Raw genomic sequence first — 22,044 nt, forward strand, 5'->3', positions numbered from 1 at the left:
CCAGCCGACTCCGGTTTGACGCGGCTCGGCCAAAGGCATCGCTCACAGGAGACACTGGGCTTAGAAATGCAGTCTCTCTTCTGAGTTCAAAGTCTGGGGCTTTTATTGGGACTTCAACTCGTGTCTCTCCTTCCGGAGCCAGAAAGGTGCAGTTGTACTGCAGAGTCCCCGGTGAAACAAATCTCTGAATTCCCTATAATCGTTATTTCTCTCTTACTTACTGAAAGCCTCTTTTGAGCCAGGCGGGGTTAACCGAGCCACATAAATATCCCAGAGCACTTGCTGTTTTTCTCTGCCTCACTCTTTTTTAAATGTTCATTTATCTTTGAGACAGAGAGAGAAAGAGAGAGTGCAAGCGGGGGAAGGGCAGAGAGGGAGACGCAGAATCGGATGCAGGCTCCAGGCTCTGGGCTGTCAGCACAGAGCTCCATGCGGGGCTTGAAATCAGGAGCCTCGAGATCATGACCTGAGCAGAAGTCGGATGCTTAACCGGTTACCACCTTCACAGTGAGGCCTCCCCACAGTACCCTACGGTAACACTGACCAGTTTCCCACTGTTCTTTCCCCTCCCCTCTTTTTCTCTATGGGACAGATCACAGTTGCACTGCTTATCTCCTGTGCCCTCGCTAAAAATGTATGTTGAATGGATGCTGGACGTATGTCCGTGTCCGCTTTTCTCCCCCAAGATGATGCACGTGACTTTGGGCCCTGTTGAGGTTGCAACAAGATTGTATTCTGAGGCTGTGTGTCCCCAAGAGCTTAGCAGTTTTTGATTTGCCTCAGTAACTGTCACTCATACTTACTTATTACACCTCCAAGAGGCCTGGTGCCGAGCTTTTTACAAAAACATCTAACCTGCCCCATGACCCGGAGTTGTGGGGTTAGGCGGAGAGGAGTGCTGCAAGGCTTTGCCCCTTAGTTTGGTCTAAGGCGGATGGGGATCTGCAACACTAAAGGCTCCCTTTTACTGAATTCAAGAGACCTGTAATTACATTCTGGAGAACACACTACATGTGTATGTTAGGACATTTAATCTTAGTCATTCACTTTCACCTTTCCATTTCACTGGGAAGAAAGGTGAGAGGCTCCAGGTACCGAGAAATGTACCCTGTTAATGGTTACCTACTTCCCTACTCCGCCAATGATTTCCTGAGTCCTGTGCATCCCTACTTCTAAAGCGTCCCAGGCAAGCCCCTCCATGTCTTTACTGCCAAAGCCGAGGATACAGGAGGCTGGACGGAGACCAAGTGTTTCACAAGAAACTGATCTTTACTCAACAAAGTTCTACACAAGTGGAATCTCACGCCACCTTGGCGCCAATCCCCAGCACGGCACAGTAACAAATGGACAGACCCTGGAGCCCGTAGGAGGAGGAGGGGGAGGGGGAAGGAGGGATGTGGAAAACAGAGGAACTGCAGATCGAGGCCAGTCAGGGTCTGCAGCCCTGGGCAGGGAGGAAGGTTGAGAAGCTGAAACTTCGTTGTGCAAAAATCAACCAAAAATAAATTAAAAAATTAAATAGTTTTCTTAAAAAAAGAAGAAGAAGAAGAAGAAGAAGAAGAAGAAGAAGAAGAAGAAGAAGAAGAAGAAGAAGAAGAAGAAGAAAGAAAAAAGACTAGAACCAGGCTCCCTTTCCTGAATGGCTGGAGCCCCCCATCCTGGGTGGAGAAGGGGTTACCAATCCCAGCAGCCAGCCGCTCCACCCACAACCCCCAAGGCCCAGTAGAGGATGCCCCAAAGAACTGGATTACCAGAAAATTCAATGGTACCTAATTTTTTTTTCCTTTTTTTTTTTTTTTTTTTTTTTTTTTTTTAAACAAATGGCTTCCAGAGACCTGTTGGGAGTCTGACAGGGTAAGGAAGCCAGCTGAGTTTATGGAATGTGCACCATGTACCCCTTGGAATCGAGGCAGGGCCCGACCCTGTCTGGGAGAAGACACAAGGCTATAACGGGGCCGGGTCCAGGGCCCTGCGGGGATGAATGGAACAAGTCCCAGGATGTAGGAATCCAGTCAAAGCCCCACAAAACGACCCCCAGAAAAGCGAAAAGTAAGGGAGGAGAAAAAGGAAAACATTAAGGGGGCTGCAGGGCCCGGTTCAGTTCTGAGGCCAAGTGGGAAGTGACCACACCCCCCCGCCCCTCTAGGAGTGCCGCCCACACTGTGACTGCATCTCCAACCATTCCCAGAAGGTTCCCTAGAATCACTGCCCCTATCTGGTGGGGTCCTGTAGCCCGCCGGGAGCCACGAAGACAGGAAGCCCCAGGGACAGAGAGAGTGGGGTCAGGGGGTGTACCACCTTCTCCTCCTCCAAAGCCCTTCATTTCCTTCTTGCTGGCAAAGCCTGAACTTTCATCCTCTGTCCCCACCAATTAAATGCCCTGGCCCCAGCCCTCGTGTTAAAACTCAGGCTGGAACCTGAGAGGAGGGCTCTTAAGAAGCACAGAGAAACAGACTGCCCTTGAAACGGACTTGCTTATGGAGAGACGCAGGGAGCAGAGGTCAGCAGCTCTGGCTGCCCCCAGCCCTCTTCAGGAAAAAGGTCCTGGCCCAGCGTCTTCAAAAGTCACTGGAGCACAGTGAGGGGGAGAAAGGGCAACCTCTGGCCAGCCTCGGCCACTCCGGCAGTCCCCACTCTTCTGGCTGGGACACAACAAGGAGGGGGACGCACGGGCTGTGGATGCCACAGAGCCGGCAGGAAGTGTGCGGAGCAGGTCCGAAGCGTGCGCGAGCTGACTCGGGCGGCCTGAAGACAGCCGTCCTCTTCCCCCGCCCCAGGGTCCCGGCGGAGGCCCCCCAACCCACCCAGCCCTCCCCAGTCACCAATTCCGGCAAAACAGCAGAAGCTTCTTAAACTCTAGATGCAGGTTACACGGAAGGCCTTACGGGTTAACTCAGGGGTTCACTAATTCTACTGTCTCCATGCAGTCGGGGAAATGGTGGGGCGGCTGGCCCAGCCTGGCTGGCTGCAGCGCCGCACATGCGTGTGGCCACGTGTGTACATGTGAGTGTACGTGTCTCTACAAGGACCCCCCTCCCCGCCTGCTTTCCCCTCGCCTCATCCTAAGCCGGATTCCGTCGGCCGTGTTGAATCTTCCCTCCCACGAGGCTGGCCCAGGTGGGCTGCCCGAGGTGACCCCGATTGAGCAAAGGGCCCTTGCTGCCAAGAAGTCCCACCCCCCTCCCCTGTTTGTAGGATGAGTGTGGAGACCCCACCCACTCGCCCGCTGGCCGGCAGGCCACACACACCCGTGGCAGGTAGGTGGACGGGGAAGGCGTCTGGATTTGGGTCCCGCTCACTCCTCCCTAACCCCCCTCGACCAGGGCACGGCGACTTCCGGACGCAGCGTGCTCCCCAGCAACCCCTCCAACGACGCAGACAGAAACCTGTGGGGAAAGGCGGGGGTCAGGGCCTGCACCCCTCCGCCCCCCTACAACAGCCACAGCGCCCTCGCGGGCAGCCTCCTCACCTGGCGGTCGCGAGGCTCATCTAGACCCCATAGAAGGCGGCCAGCCTCTCCTTGAGCAGAGGCGGGAACTGCTCAGAAAACTGCTGCCAGTTCTCCTCCCCGACTTGGTCTTTGAAGCCGTGGAGAATCTGCGGGGAGGCCGGGGGGGCAGGGGGGTGAGGGGCGCCCCAGGCCAGAGCGAGAGGAGCTCGGCCTCCCTCCCCCGACTCCCAGGGATCGCGGCAGGGCCACGCGGGAGCTCACCTTATAAAACATGTCCCGAAGGTCATCCTTCGGGCTCACCCAGGAAGCCACGGCGTCGCAGAAGAAAATAAAGTCCTGAAACAAGACAGGTCCCGTGTGAGGGGCCGCCGGGCCCGGCCCCCGCGCCTTCCCTCCAGGCCCAGCTGCCCCAACCTGCACGACGCCCCCGGGGTTGACGCCTATCATCATGCAGATGCCTCGGAAGGCCGAGTCCTTCTCCTCGTTGTCCCTGATGTTCCTGAGGGACGTGCACCTGTGGGGGAGGTGAGCAGCAGGCAGTGAGCCGGCAGGGCCGGGGCAGGATGGGCATCTGTGGTGGAGGGGGGCAGGGGGGTCAGTGGGGAGCGGCAGGTCAGCGGGTGGTGGGGCCGGGGTGCGCTGTGTTTCTACGCAGGGTGGCGGGAGCGAGGGTTCGGCGGGCGATGGGCCAGGACGCGTGCACTTAGGGGCGGGCCTGCCCCCCACCCCCCCCCCCCGCCCTGCCGCCCGGCCCACCGTACGCAGGCCCCACGCAGGGGGGCACACACCAAGGCCGGATGAACTGCTGCAGCATGGGTGCCACCTCCTGTGGGCACACGTAGCCCAGGCGGCCGATGGTGATGGCTGGAATGGCAGAGGGACTCGTCAGGCGACCTGCAACCCCGAGCGGCCCCGGGACGGTACGTGGCGGGGCCTCTGGCACGAGGCACCAGCCCCGCCCCACGGGCCCCAAGGGAACAGGCCCAACCGGGGTCTCCCCCGAGGCCCACATCCTTCTCGGGGCTCTCCTCAGAACCCCCTTCCACGTCTTCCCAGAAACCTTCCCTGCTTCTTTCCCATTACCCTCCCGGCTGGGAACCCCATCCAGGTAAGGGGACGGCAACAGCTCAGGCCTGGTGCCCACCTGTGTTTTCCAGCAGCGTCTTGGGGGTGTTGGGCCGGTTGATGATCTCCACCAGGTTGTTGAGGACCATCTGCACGTAGGGCTGCATCTCTGCCCCTGGGGGACCGGTCAGTCAGAGCCCCGCACAGCCCAGACCACCCATGCTGACCTCAGCTGCAGCTACGCACTGACCCCCTGCAACCGCCGAGGGAACGGAGAACATTCTCCAGCTGGTCCCCCGCTCAGGACCCGTGGCCAACCAGGGGCAGACCCAAGCCTTCCAAACGCCAGAAGCTTCCTTGGAGTCACAGCTCCAACACCGGGGCGAGACCGCATTGCCCAGATTCCCTGTGGGGGTAGGTGGGGAGGGAGAAAGCCGCCAAAGTCTCCCAACCAATCCCAGTGGGCCGACTGCGTGGGGGCGGGAGGTCGCCAAAAGTCCAGTCAGAACAGGCCGCCTGTCCTGCCTCTTTAGGAAGACCAATCACAGACGGCCTTTCAGCCATTTGGGAGTCTCCCGGCAGAAACCACTCAGAGAGGTCTTCTTGCCAGACCAACTGCGGCAATCCTCAAGGAGCACCGGGGCTCTCTCCCCAGGGGCCTGGCAGGCACGGCCAGGGGCCTGCCCTCAGCAGGGAACAGACCGATGTGGGTGGCAGCGCGGGGCCCGTCAACTTGCAGCACACTCACCCATCTGCATGCAGATCTCGCCGATGGCCCAGGTGGCATTGTTGCAGACAGAGATGAACTCAGGGTTCAGGTTGGTGCCCAGGATGGGCATGAACTCGGCTGGTGGGGAGAAAGAAGAGTGCTGGGCAGGGGGGCCAGCCAGGGTGAGCTCCCGGGCCTGGCCGGGCAGACCCCATCAGACAGTACGAATACATCCCGATTTGGTCATTGTCCTCCCAGGGTCGTTTCTCCATCACTCGAGGCCAGGGCTGGGGTGTCAAGGGGGTGACAAGATGGGCGTCATACCGATACAGGGCTTGACGTGGATGAAGCAGGCTTTGGTGAGATCTCCCAGGAGGGCGAAGGAACTCTGCCGGACCTCAGGCATGGAGTCCTGGGGGGTCAGAGCAGGGCTGGCGTGGCAAGATGCCCCTCCCCCCAACCAGCAGGGGTCCCAAACTAATCCCTCCCGGCAGGCCAGCTAGGGGAGCAGCCCCTGGAGAACGGCCTGACCCTGCCACTTCCCATCATGGAAGCTAAAGGCCCCATCACAGGCACTCGGGGCCCGTGAACTGCAGGGCTTCGCTCACGGTACCGCTAGAGGAAGGGGCAGGGGTTAACTGCTGCCCGTCCGGAGACACTGGGGGTGCGCACATACGTCAAGTTGGAGGGGCTTATGCTTTCCTATCTCCTCTTTCTACCTTTGTTTTTGTTAGTAATCTCTATGCCCAACATGGGGCTCGAACTCACGACCCCGGGATCAAGAGTCACATGCTCCCCGGACTGAGCCAGCCGGGAGCTCCTTGTTTTTCAACGAGATTTTACTCGTGTCTTCTTTGAATCACTTTTTAAAATAAGTACAAGCTTTTTTTCCCCTATGGGTCCCTTTCTCCTGTTGTCCGCGGGGCACACCCCGGGCCGCAAGTCAGGCTTGCGAGGGCCCGCCCACCTGCATGCACTGGAAGAGCAGCGTCATGATGTTGCTGCGGGCCACCAGCTGTTCCACGTGGCCGCCCAGGCCCTCGGCCAGGCCGCTGAGCAGGTCCAGTGCCACGATCATGAAGTCCTTGTCGGGGGCCTCATACTGCTCAGGGTGCTGGGTGTACATCTGGGCACAGATGGGGCAGGCGGGTAAGGGGAGCGGGCCCGGGCTGGGGCAGCCGCAGAGGAGCGGGCGGCGGGGCAGGGGTGGTGCGATGCTCACCATGGCCTGGGCCAGGGTCTTCTGCACCAGGGTGACGCAGCGCTGGTAGACTGGCTCACAGTAGGGCAGGAAGCCGCTCTGCAGGGCGGTGGCCACCGATGACAGGCACTGGTCGGGCGGAAGGCAGGAGAGGTGAACTCAGGAAGGATGGGGCAGGGCTTTGGGAGAGGGCCTGGAGCCCACCCACCTCTAGCAGAGGGAAGAGGTCCTTGTCTTCATCCTTGAGCTCGTTCCACTTCTGGATCAGCGGAGGCATCAGCTTCTGGATGTATTCCTGAAAAGGAAGCGTGAAGTTGGGGCCCCCCACACGGGGGTGGCAGCCTGGAACCCGCAGGGCTCTTCGTGACTCAGAGGCACCTATCGGCTGAGTGGTGAGGTCTGGGCTCCTTGCTGTGGCTCACGGGGCCCTACAGGGCCTTGCCATCCAGCCAGACCCCCAGGCCCTTCTCGTCCCTAGCCCCGGCCTCCCCTCTCCGCCCCCCTCGGAGCCCAGGTCGGCGCCTCCTGGTTCCCGCAGGCCCCTGAGTTTCCCCAGGACAGCACTTGCCACACTGTCGCATAACCGTTTCCCCCGCTAGACCGGGAGCAGGGCGAGGGCGGGGGCCGGGTCCGTCCGTCTGCCTCTCGAGGTCACGGCCACGTCCCCGGCGTGCGACACGAGGTTGCCGCCAGGTCACTGGACGCAAAGGGGCTTGAGGATCAAGAGAGGGAGATGCCGTGGGGCCTCACCGGCTGGTTGAGGTGGTGGCCCACAGAGTCAGCCAGGGTGCCGATGGCGTCGTAGAGGATGAGCAGGTTCTTGTGCTGGTACTTGCCGAAGGCGAAGACGAGGGTGTCGAGGATATAGCTGAGGTAGGGTACCAGCTCTGTGCAGGCCTCCTCCTCCAGGGTGGCGAAGGCACTGGAGTGGGGAAGGGGTTTAGGGGGGCGGCCACAGGCGGGGCTGGGCCCCGGGTGGGGTTGTGGGGAGGGCATGCACCCGGGATCAGCCAGTACGAATACGTGAGAGATCAGTGTGACGTCAAGGGTCAGGAGTATCATCACTTCCCAGGAGGCAGCCAGTGGGGCAGGGGTGGGGGCCGTGGGGTCAGCGCTTGAGGGTCACCTGCAGGCCGCCTCCTGCACCCTCTTGTTGCCATCCAGGATGCGCTTGAGCAGCTCTGTCATCAGAGGCTTGAGGTGCATGTCAGGTGGCTGACTGACCACCCAGTGGGCATAGCGGCTCAGCGTCCAGCAGGCAATGGAGCGGACCAGGGCCTTCTTGTCCGACAGGCACTGGATGAGGTGCGGGATCAGCTCGGGCAGGTAGGGCACCATGCCCTGCATGCAGCCTGCAAGCACCAGCACAAGGGCAAGCCTGAGCCCAGCTGGGCCTGGCCACACCTCACCCTCTGCAGAGAGCTCAGTGGCACCCGCCATGGGGGGGGGGGGGGGGGGGGGGGGACACTGAGGCTGGGAGGTTGAATCACAGACACGATGGCTCAGTCACAGAAACGGTGAAAGGCCCAGTCGCGATGGGAAGCAGCGTCAGGACAAGCCTTTCCCCTCCACTGGCTCCACCCCGTGACAGTCACTCATCACTTCACAGATGGCCGGGCAGCACGGTGACCAAAATGGTCGGGAAGTAATTTGCCTTTTTCAACCCGCACTCTACGCCCAACGTGGGGCTCGAACTCACGAGCCCAAGATCGAGAGCTCCACGCTCCACTGAATAAGCCAGCCAGGCACCCCAAGTACTTTTCTTCTGAAACATTTCTGGGGTATTTGTGCTTTTTCTATTTTTCATCTTTTTTTAAAAAAGAAAAAAAGCCACAAATGAATCTCTCGTTCGGAGAACACAGATAAGAGCACGCCATCTAATGATCCAAGACCCAAGAACCATTTTTACCAGTTATGGGTCAATCCCTCGAGATCCTTTTCCGCTAAAAGCTAGGACGCCTGACATGACCCGTTAATTCACGTCCCCGTGCTAACGTAACGTACGTCGGGCCGGTTATGTGAGGAAATCTTTCCTTAGGTAAACTTTAAACACACGGCTCCTGTTGTCGTGTCTGAACCTTTTGTGAGAGGCCTGGAGGCTGAGGCGGGCACTGGTGACACCTGTAACTCAAGCTGTACGTCCCACCGGGACGAAGGAGCGCAAAAGGCGCGAAAAGGACAGAGGTCCGCGTAAACGCCACCAGCGGACACTTCCGACTCACGGGCCGGGGAGCCGGTGGCAGGCTAAAGCCCAGCCGCGCCCTGGGTGACCGGGGAAACGGCGTCAACCTCCCCGCACCCCAGTTTCTTCATCTATGCGCCCCACCTCATCGGGCTGGCGCTGAGCCCGGGGGACCGGGCTGCCAGCCGTGGGGCGAGCGTTGCAGGCTGCCTGTCACTTTTCCGACTGTAACCGTGCCGACAGCCTCGCAGAACCGCTGTCTGTGAGAATTCAAGGGGGGGCGTGCACTGTGGGGTTCGGGAGTTCCATTCAGGCCCACGGGCCATGGGGAAGACTCACATCCCAGAGCTGTCTGGAGGGCGCAGGGCAGGCCTCAGAGAGAACCTGGGGGTGGCGTCGCCCGTGCTGTGCGGCCACACCCCGGACACAGCCCTGCCTGGGCCGCCCCGTACCGTCCCGCACCAGTGAGGGGCTCAGGGGCCAGGCCCCTACCAGGCCGGAGAGGCACTCACCCTCCGCGATGGCGCCCAGCACCAGGATGCCCGACTCTTTGACCACCCACTCAGGGTGGAAAAGGAGCCCCTTGAGCAGGGGGAGAAGGTGGGGTAGCAGCTCCTCCCGGAAGACGTTGGCCAGGACGTCCAGTGCAGCTGCCGAGCACTTCCCTGGGACGGGAGGGGTGGGGGGGGGGGGGAGAAGCAGGGAGGCTCTTTGGGTGGCTGCCAGCCTCCTGGACCGTATCCCCAGGATCAGAGATCGTAATTAGAGTCGTCACGATCTGCTCTGAGGAGGCCCCTCATCACCTCCCAAGAGGCAGCCCCTGGGCTTCCTGCCCCCGACCCCCCAGGCCCCACAGGCCAGGCCACGCACTCAGATTCCAGTCGGACAAAGCATCGTCGTCGTCATCGTCCTCTGCATCCTCCGAGCCATCAGGCCGCTCGGCCTCATGGGGCAGCGTCACTGTGCGCGACTTATGGAAACGTGGCTTGATGTCCTGCTCGCTGTCGGGGACCGCCTCGTCCTCTTCCACGTCCCCCTGTGGAAGCCCGGACAGATCACTAAGCACCACCAGGGCCCGCAGCCCCGACGCCCCAGCCCTCACCTGCCTGTTCACACCCAGCGGTCGGCCCAGACTGACCTTGAGCAGAATGATGTCGATTTCTGAGTACTTCATCCCGTTTACCAGGATGGGGATCAACCTGTGGGGAGAGAGGCTGTTCATGGGATGGGACGCAGGGGTCCCCAGGAGGGCTCACAGCCTGGGCAAAACGGAAGCAACAAGGAGCCAAGGGGCAGTGTGTGGACCTTAGGGCCACTATCGCAACCTAGTCAACCATGGTGCCTGGGACAGAGCTGACATGACTCCTGGCTCCCCACGAGGGCTCTTGACCCAGACCTGGCCACTCAATGAAGTCCAGACCCCTGAAAACGCCAGAGAGCTTCAAACGGTGGCCGAACCCTAGCATGCTGTAAGGCAAGGACATGAGGCCCTTCCCCGGGACGGGCCAGATTAGAGAAGAAACAGGCAGGGCAGCCAGGCGCCCTCAGCTGGTGCCCACGCACCTCAGGAGAAAATGATTCATGACTCGGGGATAGGCGAGTGATCCAAGTTGGCCAAGGAAGGTGAGCCCTAGGACTTTTGCTGGAGATACTGGTTGAGAGAGAATTTCTTTATTCTGAGATTCCTAAGCTTGAAGGTAAGCAGAAGACCACAGCACTACCATGAGGGAAGGTCGTGCCTGAGGACAAAGCCAACACAGGAGTAGGTCTGAGACTACACAGACATCTTTGATATCCTTTGAGCACCTGGATCCAGCTATGCCTGCAGCCTCTGCTGAGTTTTCATTTCTTTCACCTATAATTTACCGCATTTAAAAAAATTTTTTTTTTTTTAACATTCATTTTTGAGAGACAGAGAGAGACAGAGCATGAGTAGGGGAGGGGCAGAGAGAGAGGGAGACACAGAATCCGAAGCAGGCTCCAGGCTCTGAACTGACAGCACAGAGCCCGACGCGGGGCTCAAACTCACAGAGTGTGAGATCGTGACCTGAGCTGACGTCGGATGCTTAACCCACTGAGCCACCCAGGAGCCCCCACATTTTTAAGTCATTGGAAATTATCTTCTTATCGCCTGCCAACCAGAAACGCACAGGGATCGAAAGTAAGCGGAGACAGAGAACACAGACCGAGACTCACACAGGAGACAACCAGAGGGAAGGCAGAGTAGGGTGGGGGCTGAGGTGGGACAGAGGGCAGCAGTGGCACTCACTGGACCAGGTGGGAGGCCAGGACTTCCTTGCAGATGGGCTGCTCGGCCAGCGTCAGCCAGAACTCACAGGCCTCCAGAGCCACGTTCTCATCGTGGTCCTGGGTCCTCTGCAGCATGTACTAGGACAGGGTAGGAAAAAGGCTAAAGCCTGGCCCAGCCCGGGGTGACTCCCCACCTGCCGCCCACCCCACGGCACGCCCGGGCTAGCCATGCACACCTGGATGATGCTGTGCATGTGGGGGATGAGCCTGTCGATCCGCACTTCCAGCAGCATCACCAGGGCACGGCACACGTTCTTCCGCACCTCAGGGTCGTCGTCCACGGCCAGGGCGAACAGGTGCTGCAGGGAGGGTGGGATCAGCTGCAGCCGGGCCCTCGGCCCTTGCCCTGCTCACCCTCAGCCCGGCAGCCCACCTCGATGAAGGTGTCGATGTTGTCCATCAGCGCCTGGGCCCGGTCCATGATGAACTGGTTCACACAGGCTATGGCATGGGACCTGGCAGGGAGGGGGCATGTGGGTCGGCCCTGACTCCGCCCACGCCCAGCCCCTCCACAGACCCCCACCCCCACCCTGGGAAGCCACACCCACCGGATCTTTGGGCTGCAGTGCTTGAAGAACTGTAAGAACTTGGGGATCATGATGTTGAGGGGCCTGTTGAGGGCATCGCTGTCCAGGAGCTCAGATGAGTCTTCGCAGATCTTCTGCAGGGCTCCGAAGGCCCCCTGGGTGGAGAGGAGCGGGCAGACGGATGTGAACCCCAGTCCGGCTCCCCGGCTCCCGCCCAGGCGGGCCACAGCCGGTCACCTACCTCACAAGTGTTGTAATCTTCCGAGTTGAGCAGGTTGCACAGCTGGGGCAGCAGCTCGGGCCACATCTGCAGCTCGCCCTTGGAAGCGATGGTGGTGATGAGAATGCCTGGGGCAGCCGGGAAAGGACGCCGCCTCAGGCTGGGTGCGGGCCTGCGGCGCACTCGCTCCGCTGGCTCACAGGCTGTCCGTGCGCGGTCCCCCAGAAGCCCTACACGCTCCTTTCGAGATCCTCGGAGCCCTACCGTAAGCCAGCTGTTGCAGGCCCCGGGAAGCAGCACAGAGCTACATACAAAAGCCCTGCCCTTGGGAGCAGACTGCCTAGTGAGAGAGGCTCCGAGGTAAAAATAAATCAGCAAAAGAACTGGGAGGCTAGATGCCAAAAGCTAAGGGGGGAAAGAAAGCAGAGAAGATGGCCGGCAAGGGCTGAGAGTGAGGGCAGCAATTTTTTTAACGTTTTTTTTAAAAAAATTTTTTTATAGGGGCGCCTGGGTGGCTCAGTCGGTTAAGCGTCCGACTTCAGCTCAGGTCATGATCTCGCGGTCCGTGAGTTCGAGCCCCGCGTCGGGCTCTGTGCTGACCGCTCGGAGCCTGGAGCCTGTTTCGGATTCTGTGTCTCCCTCTCTCTCTGCCCCTCCCCCGTTCATGCTCTGTCTCTCTCTGTCTCAAAAATAAAGAAACATTAAAAAAAAAAAGTAAAAAAAAAAAAAAATTTATAAAGTTTATTTAGTTTTTGAGTAACTCTACACCCAAGGTGGGGCTGGAACTTACGACTCCGAGGTCAAGAGTCGCATGCTCTTCTGACGGACCCAGCCAGGAGCCCCAAGAACAGCAATTTAAAAACGGGTGGCCGGAGCAGGCCTTGCCCAGGTGACGCTTAGCTCTCTGAGAAAGACCTGAAGGAGATGAGGGGATGCTGTCCAACTCCCTGGGGAAAGGGCATCCCGGGCAGGTGCAAAGGCAGGCTGGGTGTGCTCAAAGACAGGTGAGGAGCCAGAGGGGCTGAGCAGGGGGTGGTGAGGGTGGGGAGCAGGTGGAGGCGAGGGCTGAGAGGTGACAGAGGCAGGTTGTGCAGGACCACGTGGCCTTGGGGAGGCCTCGTACCGCTGATTAGAAGCCCAAGTGTGAAGTACAATACGCGAATGAAGGGCAGGGCCAGGGCCGTGAGGCGGTCTGGTGGCTGAGCCCAATACGGCCGAAGGGAACACAGGTGAGGGTGACGTAGACATAGGATTTAAAGCCAGGAGGTGGCAGTGTTTCCCCAGCAGGGTGAAGGTGTCACTGCCATCACTCTAGAGGACTCTGGCTCCTGCTTCTGCTGGAAAAGGGGTGACCTGCGGTGGGTAGGCTCTGAGGACTCGGGAGTGCAGTTCCAGCCCTGTCCCTGTCTGTGCGAACTTGGCCACGTGTCCTAACCCCTCTGTGACTCAAAAGGGGGTCCCTAGGGATGTCAGAAGCTTCAATGCCTTAATTCAAACACTTAGAGCAGAACCTGGCTATCTAGTGAACTCGGGAAGTCCAGATCCTTCTACTGGTCTCACAGTGGGTATCGTCGGGGCTAAGGGTCACTTAACAGAGGAAGCAGGCCCCAAGATGAGCACTTCTAGCAGGCCCAGTATCTATTCCAACTTAATACTATTTTTGTGTCTTTGTTGCATGTTTTTAAGGTTACCTGCTCTTTATGGCAAACAAACATCTTTTCATTTAAAAGCTATCTACAACTTTGGGGGGGGCCTGGGTGTCTTAGTCAGCTAAGCATCCGACTTTGGCTCAGGTCATGATCTCACGGTGCGCAAGTTCGAGCCCTGAATTCGGGCTTTGTGCTATCAGCACCGAGCCCCCTTGGGATCCTCTGTCCCTCTCTCTCTCTGCCCCTCCCCTGATCATCCTCTCTCTCTCTCTCTCTCTCAAACTAAACAAGTAAACTTAAAAAAAAAAAAAGCTAGATACAACTTTCTTCTAAAAGCAACGTTAAAAAGCTGACAATTTAAAGAATACCAACATAAATCCATTGGGGGTCAAGTACATCTCAGTAAAGGTGGGGGAAAAAAAGCAAGCCGGTAACAAAGCGTTGAGTTGGTGTTTATCAGTAGTGAAAAGGCTTGGGGGAAAATAGCTGGAGAATTCTCCACCGTCCTTCCCTTAACTTGTTCAGGCAGCCCTCCGAGAGCCAGGAAGGCTCCAACACAAAACTAACTCCCGGGTCATCTCATTACTGGGGAGAAACAGCCGAAGACGCCCAACTCCTCAGGACAGGGAGGCCTCGGGTTCTAACGTGCTACACCCTCAGGGCCTAGACACTGAGTGGTGGCCTCAAAAGAAAGAATGGCTATTTCGGGGGGAGTGGTTCAGAGCACCGACCTGCGCTGGCCACTTCCGAGCTCTGCCACTTACCGGGTAAGTCCCTTAACATCTCTGTGCCTCAGTTTTCTCATCTGTAAGATGGCAACCGTAACGGAACTACCAACCACGGTACTGGAGCCTTCAGTGAACTGATACTCTTAACAGGCTGCAAAGCTCCTTAGCTGAGAGCGAGAACTCAGGAGTCCTCACTGGCCGATTCCCACTACCCGCTCTCACCTATGGTGGCTCGGATGAGTGAGGAGGCATCGCCAATGTTGTTGAGACACTCCTGTTTGATGAAGTCGGCCACGGGTGGCGGAAAGCTCTGGTAATGTGCCTTCACGTTGTTCTTGAGGATGAGACCGCTGAGGGACCGAGTCGGCTCGTCTGGGGAAAGAGGGCCGAGGGTCAGGGGACCGCAGGGGAAAAAGCAGGGTCCGGCTGGAGTGGAGGGGCGCTGGGGACATACCTTCCGACTTGAGTCTGGTCAGGACAAAGATCAGGTAGTTGTTGAAGTCGGGAAACTGGTTCAGTTGTTTGAGTTTCTGCCAGGCTGTTAAGGGACTTGGGAGACAAGGGCCTTCCCCTGGTGGGTCCCCTCACTGTCCTGTGGCTGAAAGTTCCCTTGCCCACTGGGATGAGGTGGCTAGCTCCTGGGACCCCACCTGTCAACCTCCCTGCCAGAATAACACAGCACTTCAGGCACCTGAAACTCATCCAGGTGGTGGGGGAGCATGGCTGAGCCTCTCTGTCTGAAGGAGGCGGCTGCTACTCAGTCCTGCTCGCCACCAGTCCCACGTTGCCTGCTTTTTTAAAAAAAGAAGGGAAGTCATATTTCCAAGGGAAACTTGCTGGTGGTTTAAGTATCTTAACCTTTAAGTCAGAGTATTTCAAACCTCAATTGAAAAAAATTAATCCTGACGGTGAAACTAACCAAACGGCCCAGTGCCAGTGAAAGGTGTTCCTCCTCCCCCTCCCCCACAGGGCCACATTTTCTCTGCACGTGGGACCCAAGGGGTCGGATCCCTGCTTCTCTGCCAATTGTAGCTCCTGACAGAACAAGAGTCTGGGGATTAGGGAGCGGGCCCCTTCCTCTGGTCTTCAGGGGCTGCAGATATCTGCCCAGTTCCCCCTGGGCCCGGAAGGAAGGAAGGAAGGATACATCCTGCACGATGCGCTGCGTGGCTGTGTTTGGCGACTGCGAGTCTTTGAGCAGCTGCAGGACCTGCTGCAGGCCCTGCTCATCTGGCTGCCAGTCCATGGCGCGAGGTGAGCTGCGGGGGTAGGGGCCAGGGTCAGCGCTGGGTCCCAGGGGCCCCGTGTGAGCCCCGGGCTGAGCCGCCGTGGAGGTGGCCGCAGCGGCAGCACGACGGGAGCGCCCTCGGCGGACAGGCGGGGGTCGCCCGATCCACACCAGCCCAAGTGCGGGGTCCCCGCCAGCTGCGCCATCCACGTCCGCGCAGTCTCAGGCTAGGGAGCGCAGGCGAGGGGATATGGAAGCGGGCCACGGGAGGCGGTGGCGGGGCCCCCGCGGGGCCTCATCAGGCCCAGCGCGGCGCCTTCGGCCCAGGGCAGCCCATGCTGCCTCCGCCGGCTGCGGGCCCTATGGCTTCTGCCAGCCTCACGGCCGTCAGGCAAGGCCCCAGCCACCTCTCCATCCAGCGGCCCTGCCCCAGACCGCGACAGCGCCCCGGCCCCTGCGGTCTCCCTGGTCCAGGCACGGTCCCCAAAGAACCCTCTTCTTCCGAAATCCAGCCCTCACGCTCCGCCAGATCCCAGCCGCCTCCTCCGCCTTGGTCTGGTCCCTGAGCCTCCCCAGATGCACGGCCTCAAGGTGCTCCAATCGTCCCGATCCCTGCCACCTCCTCTAATCTGTCCCTCCAAACTGAGCCGGATGCCAGACTCTCCTCTTTTTGGCCTAGCCAGACTCCATCCATAGATTCCCCTTAATCGGGCCCGAAGCAATCCCCAGACAGGTCCGAGTTCCCTCTCGGAAAGACAGCCAGCCAAGCCCGCCCACCCCACGAAAGATGACCCCTGGACGGGTCCCCGTCGCTTTCCCCAATCAGGTCTGGCCAAGTCTTTCCCCCCTCCCGCCCCCTGCCCCAGTCAGCATTAACTCCTGCTGACGGATCTCTGCTGTTTCCCCCAATCAAGTTCGGCCAAGCCCCCCACCACCTCGAGCCGGAAACCCACTTCGTCCGATCTCTGCAGCTTCCCCCAGTTAGGCCTGGCCGCCAACACCGCCCGGAGCATTCCCCCCAACGGATCCTAGCGACGCCTCCAAGTCAGACCCAGCAAAGCCCTCTAGAACGAAGTCTGACGCCCCTCCCTGTCACGGTCCAAGAAGACCCCCCAACTTTTCACTGAGGCCTCCCGCAACCAGACCCAGCCAAAGCTCCACCAAAATAGCCCCCCCACACACACCCGATCCTCGCGATGTTCCCCAATCAGGCCCTAAGCAGTCCCCAGACGCTTCCCCCAGATCCCCTCCAGCCCGACCCCAGCCGCCCCACTGGCCCGATTCTGGAGGCACCAGAGTCTGGCCGGGCTCCGAGGCCCCACCCCCTAAGCCCGGCTCGGTTTCCCCCTCCCCCGCCCCGGCCCGTTCTCGCTGCCTCGAGAATGGGGCCCAAACCGGGTTCTCGGCCTTTCCCAGTCAGGCGCGGTCCCGACGGCCGGGCCGCGCGCGGCACAGACCCGGACCCCGGCGGGGGTCAACGCAAGCCCGGGCCGAGCCCGTCAAGCTTCGGGTAAGGCCCACTTACCGGGCCCCGGGTGGCAGCAGCGGCGCCTTGCGCTGCGGCTTCTCCTGAGACTCGCGCGGAAGGAGGGAGCCAAAGAGAGGGAATAAAAAAAAAAAAAAGAAAAAAAAGAAAAAAGAAAAAAAAAAAACGCGGCCGTGGATGGGCCGCGGCGGCTTCCGTACACCGTTCAAACTGGCCCAGCTGAACCAATGGGGAGAGGCAGTCATAACACGTGGGCTGGCTCGGGGGAGAACCGGGCCCCGCCGAGACCAGGTCACGTGACAGGAGAGTAGGCGGCTCTCCTGGCCTCTCTGGCCGTTAGGTCTTCCCAGCGTCTCGTTTTCTCAGCGTGTCTCACGCCCGCCTGACAGCGGCTCTTTGCTGGGAGCGGAGTTTGGTGGCGCGTGAGGACTTCAGGTGTTTGGTGGACCCGGTAACCTCTCGGCCACAGCTAGTTGCGCCTGTCCCCCCACTCCTCCAGGAATTGAACTGTGTCTTTCTCCTCGCATCCAGAGGATGCTCCTGGGAGGAGCACAGTAAGCGCCCTCGTGGAAAGACCAGAGAAGACTTAGCCTAGGGTGGATTTTAGACCCCAGAGACAAAGGAAGGAAAGCCGGACAAAGGGAGCGGAGCACCTTTGCGTTCCTGAAGAAGCCTCTGCCACATTTTGTGTTATTTGCTTTCCAGTACCGTTTCATACTTTTTATGCGGATCTGAGAAAAACCCACATGAATATGAAATTCTAAATGATATTAATAAACGCTGAAGCAAAAGGCCTAAGTTGAATAGGGTGAAAGAGCCCAGGAAATTTAGGCAAGGGCAGGGTCATGATGAAAGGCATCTTCGTAATCCTTTCGCCACCGGAGGACAAAGTAGGGCACCCCGTTTAAGAGCAGAGCAGGATAGTAGGGAGGAGCTGGAGACCCTGGAGCGCCTGTTTCCCTCTTCCTAGCCAGGCCAATAACAAGGTGGGCAACCTCCTGCCGCTTTGAGCCTTGGTTTCCCCACTTGTCAAATGGGTATAAGAATAGTTTGCTGGGTTGGAGATCATCAAGTTAAGCATTACCAGGCCTGCCGTAAACTGTCTTTAAAAACGTGGCTTTTACCCCCCCCCCCCCCACCTCAAGGCCGTCCTTTCACTGTATTCAGCCACACCCTAAACCAATATTTACTGAGTTGACTTAATCAACTAGGCCTCTAATCCCAAAGGGCAAGCCAGCACTGCCTCAAGAACTTTTTGGTTTCAGGGCAGGCAGGTCAGTTTTTGCCCCAACCTGGAGGAAGGAGACACGTTTCTCGGCCCACTTTCCATTAGCAAAGTCAGCCCCCCTCCGTTCATTCATGAAAAACAGGTGCCGAAGACCTCTCCACTGGGGCCTCCCAGGTTTCAGAAGGATCTGATGGCGCCGAACGCCACTCAGTCGGGGAAGACTCCCTACAGGAGCAAACCAGTTTCCCACCTTTGCTGTACCGAGACCCGGCTGGAGAGACACGTGCGGAAACCCGCCGCCTACGCATGCGCAATGGCCTTCCCTCGCTTGCCCCTAGGCCCCAGAACTACAAATCCCGTCTCACCGCGCGCCCGCGTTGCCGCGCTTACGGACTCTGGCTGTGACTCAAAACCCGGGGGTCTGGAAACCTCCCCCCCCCCACCACGGAGGTGGGCATTGAGCAGAAGGAAGAGTGACATTGAGGGGCTGGGACGGGAAGTTTCGGGAACGGGTGTGGGAGTTTTCTGTTCAGGGTTGGGGATTGCTCCAGATAAGGGTCAGGTGGGGAGAGAGTTGGAGATGGGCGAGAAAATTTAATGCTCACCTTCTTTTCATATGTCAAGTTTCAAAAAGAAAATTAATAACAATAATAATAAGTCAAGTTCCCATTGGTCCCGCGCCAAGCCTTGGGGGAGAGGAGAGTTGGACAGAATAAAGTGACCCACCCTGCTTTTGTGGTCCAAGGTATCGGCCCTTGTGTGATCATGGAAGTCTTTCTTCCTCTCCCCATCTAGTGGACTTGAGTACTGAATCCAGACTTTTTCCCTCCTTTTTTAAGGGAGGCTCCATGCCCAACGTGGGGCTTAAACTCACAACCCTAAGATCAAGAGTCACACGCTACTGAATGAGCCAGTCAGGTGCCCTCATTTCACTATTTCTTAAGCCCGACCCTACTGCCTGTCAGGCAATTTCCTAATGTAATTCTCACAACAGCCCTGTACACAGCAAACTTACTTCAACTAGAAACTTACTTCAGCTAGAAACAGTGCAAAAAAGAAACGCAAGGAGCTGGTGCTCAACTGTTAATCTGAAATGGGAGACAAACGCCTCTCCGTTTACAACCGTGTCTCTGCTTGAGCATCTCTCCGCGCTGCTCCCACGTTTAAAGGTCACCATACGTCCCCCAACCCAAGCCAACTGCTTCACCCAGAGAATAATGACAGCTGTTTCAAATAATGTCAGGGTTAATGTTGACTTCATCAATATTGCCCTTGCTTTAGAACTTGACTCTGGGGCGGCTGGGTGGTGCGGTCGGTTAAGCGACAGATTCTTGATCTCAGCTCAGGTCATGATCTCACAGTTGGTGAGTACTGGGTTCTGGGCTGATGGTGCAAAGCCTGCTTGGGATTCTGTCTCTCCTCTCTGCCCCTCCCCTGCTTGTGCTCGCGCCCTCTCTCTCTCTCTCTCTCTCTCTCTCTCTCTCTCTCTCTCTCTCTCCAAATAAATAAACTTAAAAAAAGAAAAAAGACCTTGACCCTGCCGATGCTTCTGTATTGTACCCCTATTTTATAGATGAAAAACTTGAACCCCAGAAAGGCTAAGTGACTTACCCAAGATCACACAACCAACAGGCATCAGAATAGTTTGCAGCCACGACCGTGTGACTCACCAAACCCTGAATTTGATTCTCCTTCCCCTTCAGACTTTCCCCAGGTCACGACTGGTGAATGCAGTGAAGGGGGATGCTGGGACTCCATCAGCTCCTCCTGCCTCCTGACACTCCAGAAAAGAGGCTGAGCTGCTGCAGGGGCGACCTACTTCTCCCACTTGTGTTTCTTTTTAAAGATCCAGCGGCTGCTGGTGCCTTTGAGGGAGGAGGTAAGGGTGGCGCCATCGGCCTTCTATGTCCCCTCCCCCAACACTACATCCCCGAGGCTGAAGTTACACCTGGGCCAGCTCACCATCCCCAAAACAGGAGGGAGAGACCTTTGAGCCAATGTGGAAGATCAACCGGACAAGCCTTGCAGCAGGAAGTTAGCAGGAAGCGAGAGGGGCAGGTCTCCTTGTCCGAAGCCCGCTACCGCTCTCCTCTTTGAGGAGCCAGGGGTGCTCTCAGCTGGGTGTCTTTGCACCTACTGTTCCTTTGGCCTTGAACCCTTCCAAGGATCTTCACTGCTCTCAGAATTTGGGGCAAATGTTAACCTTCTCGGGGCCATCCCTGACCAACTTCAACTTGCCATCTCTCCCACCCTCATCTCTGCCCCCCTTTCATACACCCCCCACCCCCATAGAACGTATAACCTTCCGATGTGTGATGCGTTCTGTATTCTATTTTGTTTCTTGTTTCCTCATCTAGAATGTTAGCTCCACTAAAACAAGGAGTCTTGCCGGTCTGGGTCCTCCGTGTCTGGAAGGCCCACCCCATCCCCCACAGGCTGGATCTGTCAGTCTGAGGCCAGGTGGATACCACCTCAGCCTTCCTCCCTCTGCCTACACAGGTCCCAGGCACCAGGTGGCCATCACGAACTGCCATCATCTTCCAAGTCGTGGCCCTCCTGACGGAAGGGGGATGGGAGCCTGAATCTGGGATGGGGAGGAGTGCCAGCTGCTCGGCATTCCTGCACGGGAAGGCCTGGGAGGTGGGCCCAAGGCTGGGGGGACCCAGATGTCGCTCCAGGTCTGGGAGACTTGAGAAAGGATCATCAGGAGGCACGGGCGTTTTAAAGCGTTTGTGGGTTCACTGGAGAACAGGCAGCCAGGCAGCTTCCAGGAGGGCACAGAAGTACAAGGAGCACTAAAAGGACACGAGGGGAGTCAGGCTTCCTTTAGGACACTCCATCCCGACATGTCAACAGTCATGTTCTGCAAGGTGGCATCTGTGCTGCTGATCACATATACATAAGGGTGGGGTCGACCCAGCCTCCCTGGGAGGGCTGCAGGGAGCTGGCAGGACAGAGCAGCCCCGCCAGAGTCCAGATCCTAGCCCTGCTCACTTCCTCAACCCCCAACTGTCCACCTCTTCCCCTCCCCCGGTCCCGGCCCAGCCTCATCTCCGGGTTCTGCCCCAGGGCCCTCTTCAGTCTGTTCTCCACACAGAAGCCAAAAGGGGCCGGGGCGCCTGGGTGGCTCAGTCGGTTGAGCGGCCGACTTCGGCTCAGGTCATGATCTCGCGGTCCGTGAGTTCGAGCCCCGCGTTGGGCTCTCAGAGCCTGGAGCCTGTTTCAGATTCTGTGTCTCCCTCTCTCTGACCCTCCCCCGTTCATGCTCTGTCTCTCTGTCTTAAAAACAAATAAACGTTAAAAAAAAAAAAAAAAAAACTTAAAAAAAAAAAGGGGGCCTATTAAATATAACCTGTGGCTCCCAGGCTCATACTGCCCCCCCCCAGGCTTCTTCTAAGCATGAAGTCCCAAATCCTGACCCTAGCACACAAGGCTCTGTATATAATCCACACACCCTCCTCACTCTTTAGGCTCAGTCATACGGGCCACCTTGAAGCTCCCCACAAAGGCCCCATGTTCTCCCACCTGTTTTCACACTGGCTATTCCCTCCACCTGCTTCCTCACTTCCCTCAGGACTCAGATCAGATGTCAAGGGAAACAGACACCCTCCCCCTAGCCTCCACCCTGTACTTCTTCCCAGTCACCTCCCAAAATGGCTTCCCCCTTTTTGTCTGGTGTGTTTCCTTCCAAAAGGGCAGGAAGTATATATGGTCTGTTCCATTCACTGCTGTGGCCCCAGGTCCCAGAAAACCCTGGGGCACACAGTAGGCACTCATTAAGTGTCTGCTGAATGAACAAACTGACAGCTGTGGCCCAGCCAGAGAGGGCTAGGATATGATCCTGAACATGAGGAGCAACAGTGGGGGCTCTGTCAGGGGTAGGGGGAAACGGGTCCCGAGGAGAGTCCAGGAGAACAGGAGAGGATGCACTCCTGTCTTCCCCGTGCTCCCCAACAGTCCCCTCACCAAGCCAGACCCAGGACCAGGTGCAGGACTAGGCCGTGGCGAGGAGGGGAGGCTTAGGGTGGAAAGAACAAAGAAGGCAGACCAAGCACACAGC

General features: G+C 58.1%; 1 protein-coding gene and 1 non-coding gene across 7 annotated transcripts; both read right to left on the reverse strand.

The window, feature by feature from the left end:
* Positions 1–1,250: 1,250 nt before the first annotated feature.
* On the reverse strand, positions 1,251–19,821 carry TNPO2 (transportin 2). 6 transcript variants are annotated; one of them, XM_045046089.1, is made up of 25 exons: positions 19,655–19,821; positions 15,190–15,301; positions 14,497–14,572; positions 14,265–14,414; positions 11,687–11,793; positions 11,467–11,600; positions 11,292–11,373; positions 11,095–11,217; positions 10,878–10,996; positions 9,747–9,807; positions 9,479–9,644; positions 9,121–9,273; positions 7,553–7,778; positions 7,177–7,348; positions 6,635–6,721; positions 6,448–6,555; positions 6,193–6,351; positions 5,550–5,637; positions 5,265–5,363; positions 4,596–4,691; positions 4,240–4,345; positions 3,866–3,965; positions 3,713–3,787; positions 3,470–3,597; positions 1,251–3,386 (listed from the first exon to the last, which is right to left on the reverse strand). In XM_045046089.1, the coding sequence occupies exons 2-24, from the start codon at positions 15,286–15,288 to the stop codon at positions 3,490–3,492; spliced, it is 2,694 nt and encodes an 897-aa protein (XP_044902024.1). In that variant the 5' UTR covers positions 15,289–15,301; positions 19,655–19,821; the 3' UTR covers positions 1,251–3,386; positions 3,470–3,489. The 6 variants fall into 6 exon arrangements, with proteins under 6 accessions (XP_044902024.1, XP_044902021.1, XP_044902027.1 ...); XM_045046086.1 differs by lacking the exon at positions 19,655–19,821 and adding an exon at positions 19,596–19,619; XM_045046092.1 differs by lacking the exon at positions 19,655–19,821 and adding an exon at positions 16,796–16,950 and having other exon boundaries at positions 3,496–3,597; positions 4,240–4,315.
* Positions 7,428–7,497, reverse strand: LOC111559650. Its single transcript, XR_002740774.2, has one exon. It is a non-coding gene; the product is annotated as a small nucleolar RNA SNORD41 (small nucleolar RNA).
* Positions 19,822–22,044: the final 2,223 nt, after the last annotated feature.

This window comes from Felis catus, chromosome A2 (genome assembly GCF_018350175.1).
Source record: "Felis catus isolate Fca126 chromosome A2, F.catus_Fca126_mat1.0, whole genome shotgun sequence".
Classification (NCBI taxonomy): Eukaryota; Metazoa; Chordata; class Mammalia; order Carnivora; family Felidae; genus Felis; species Felis catus.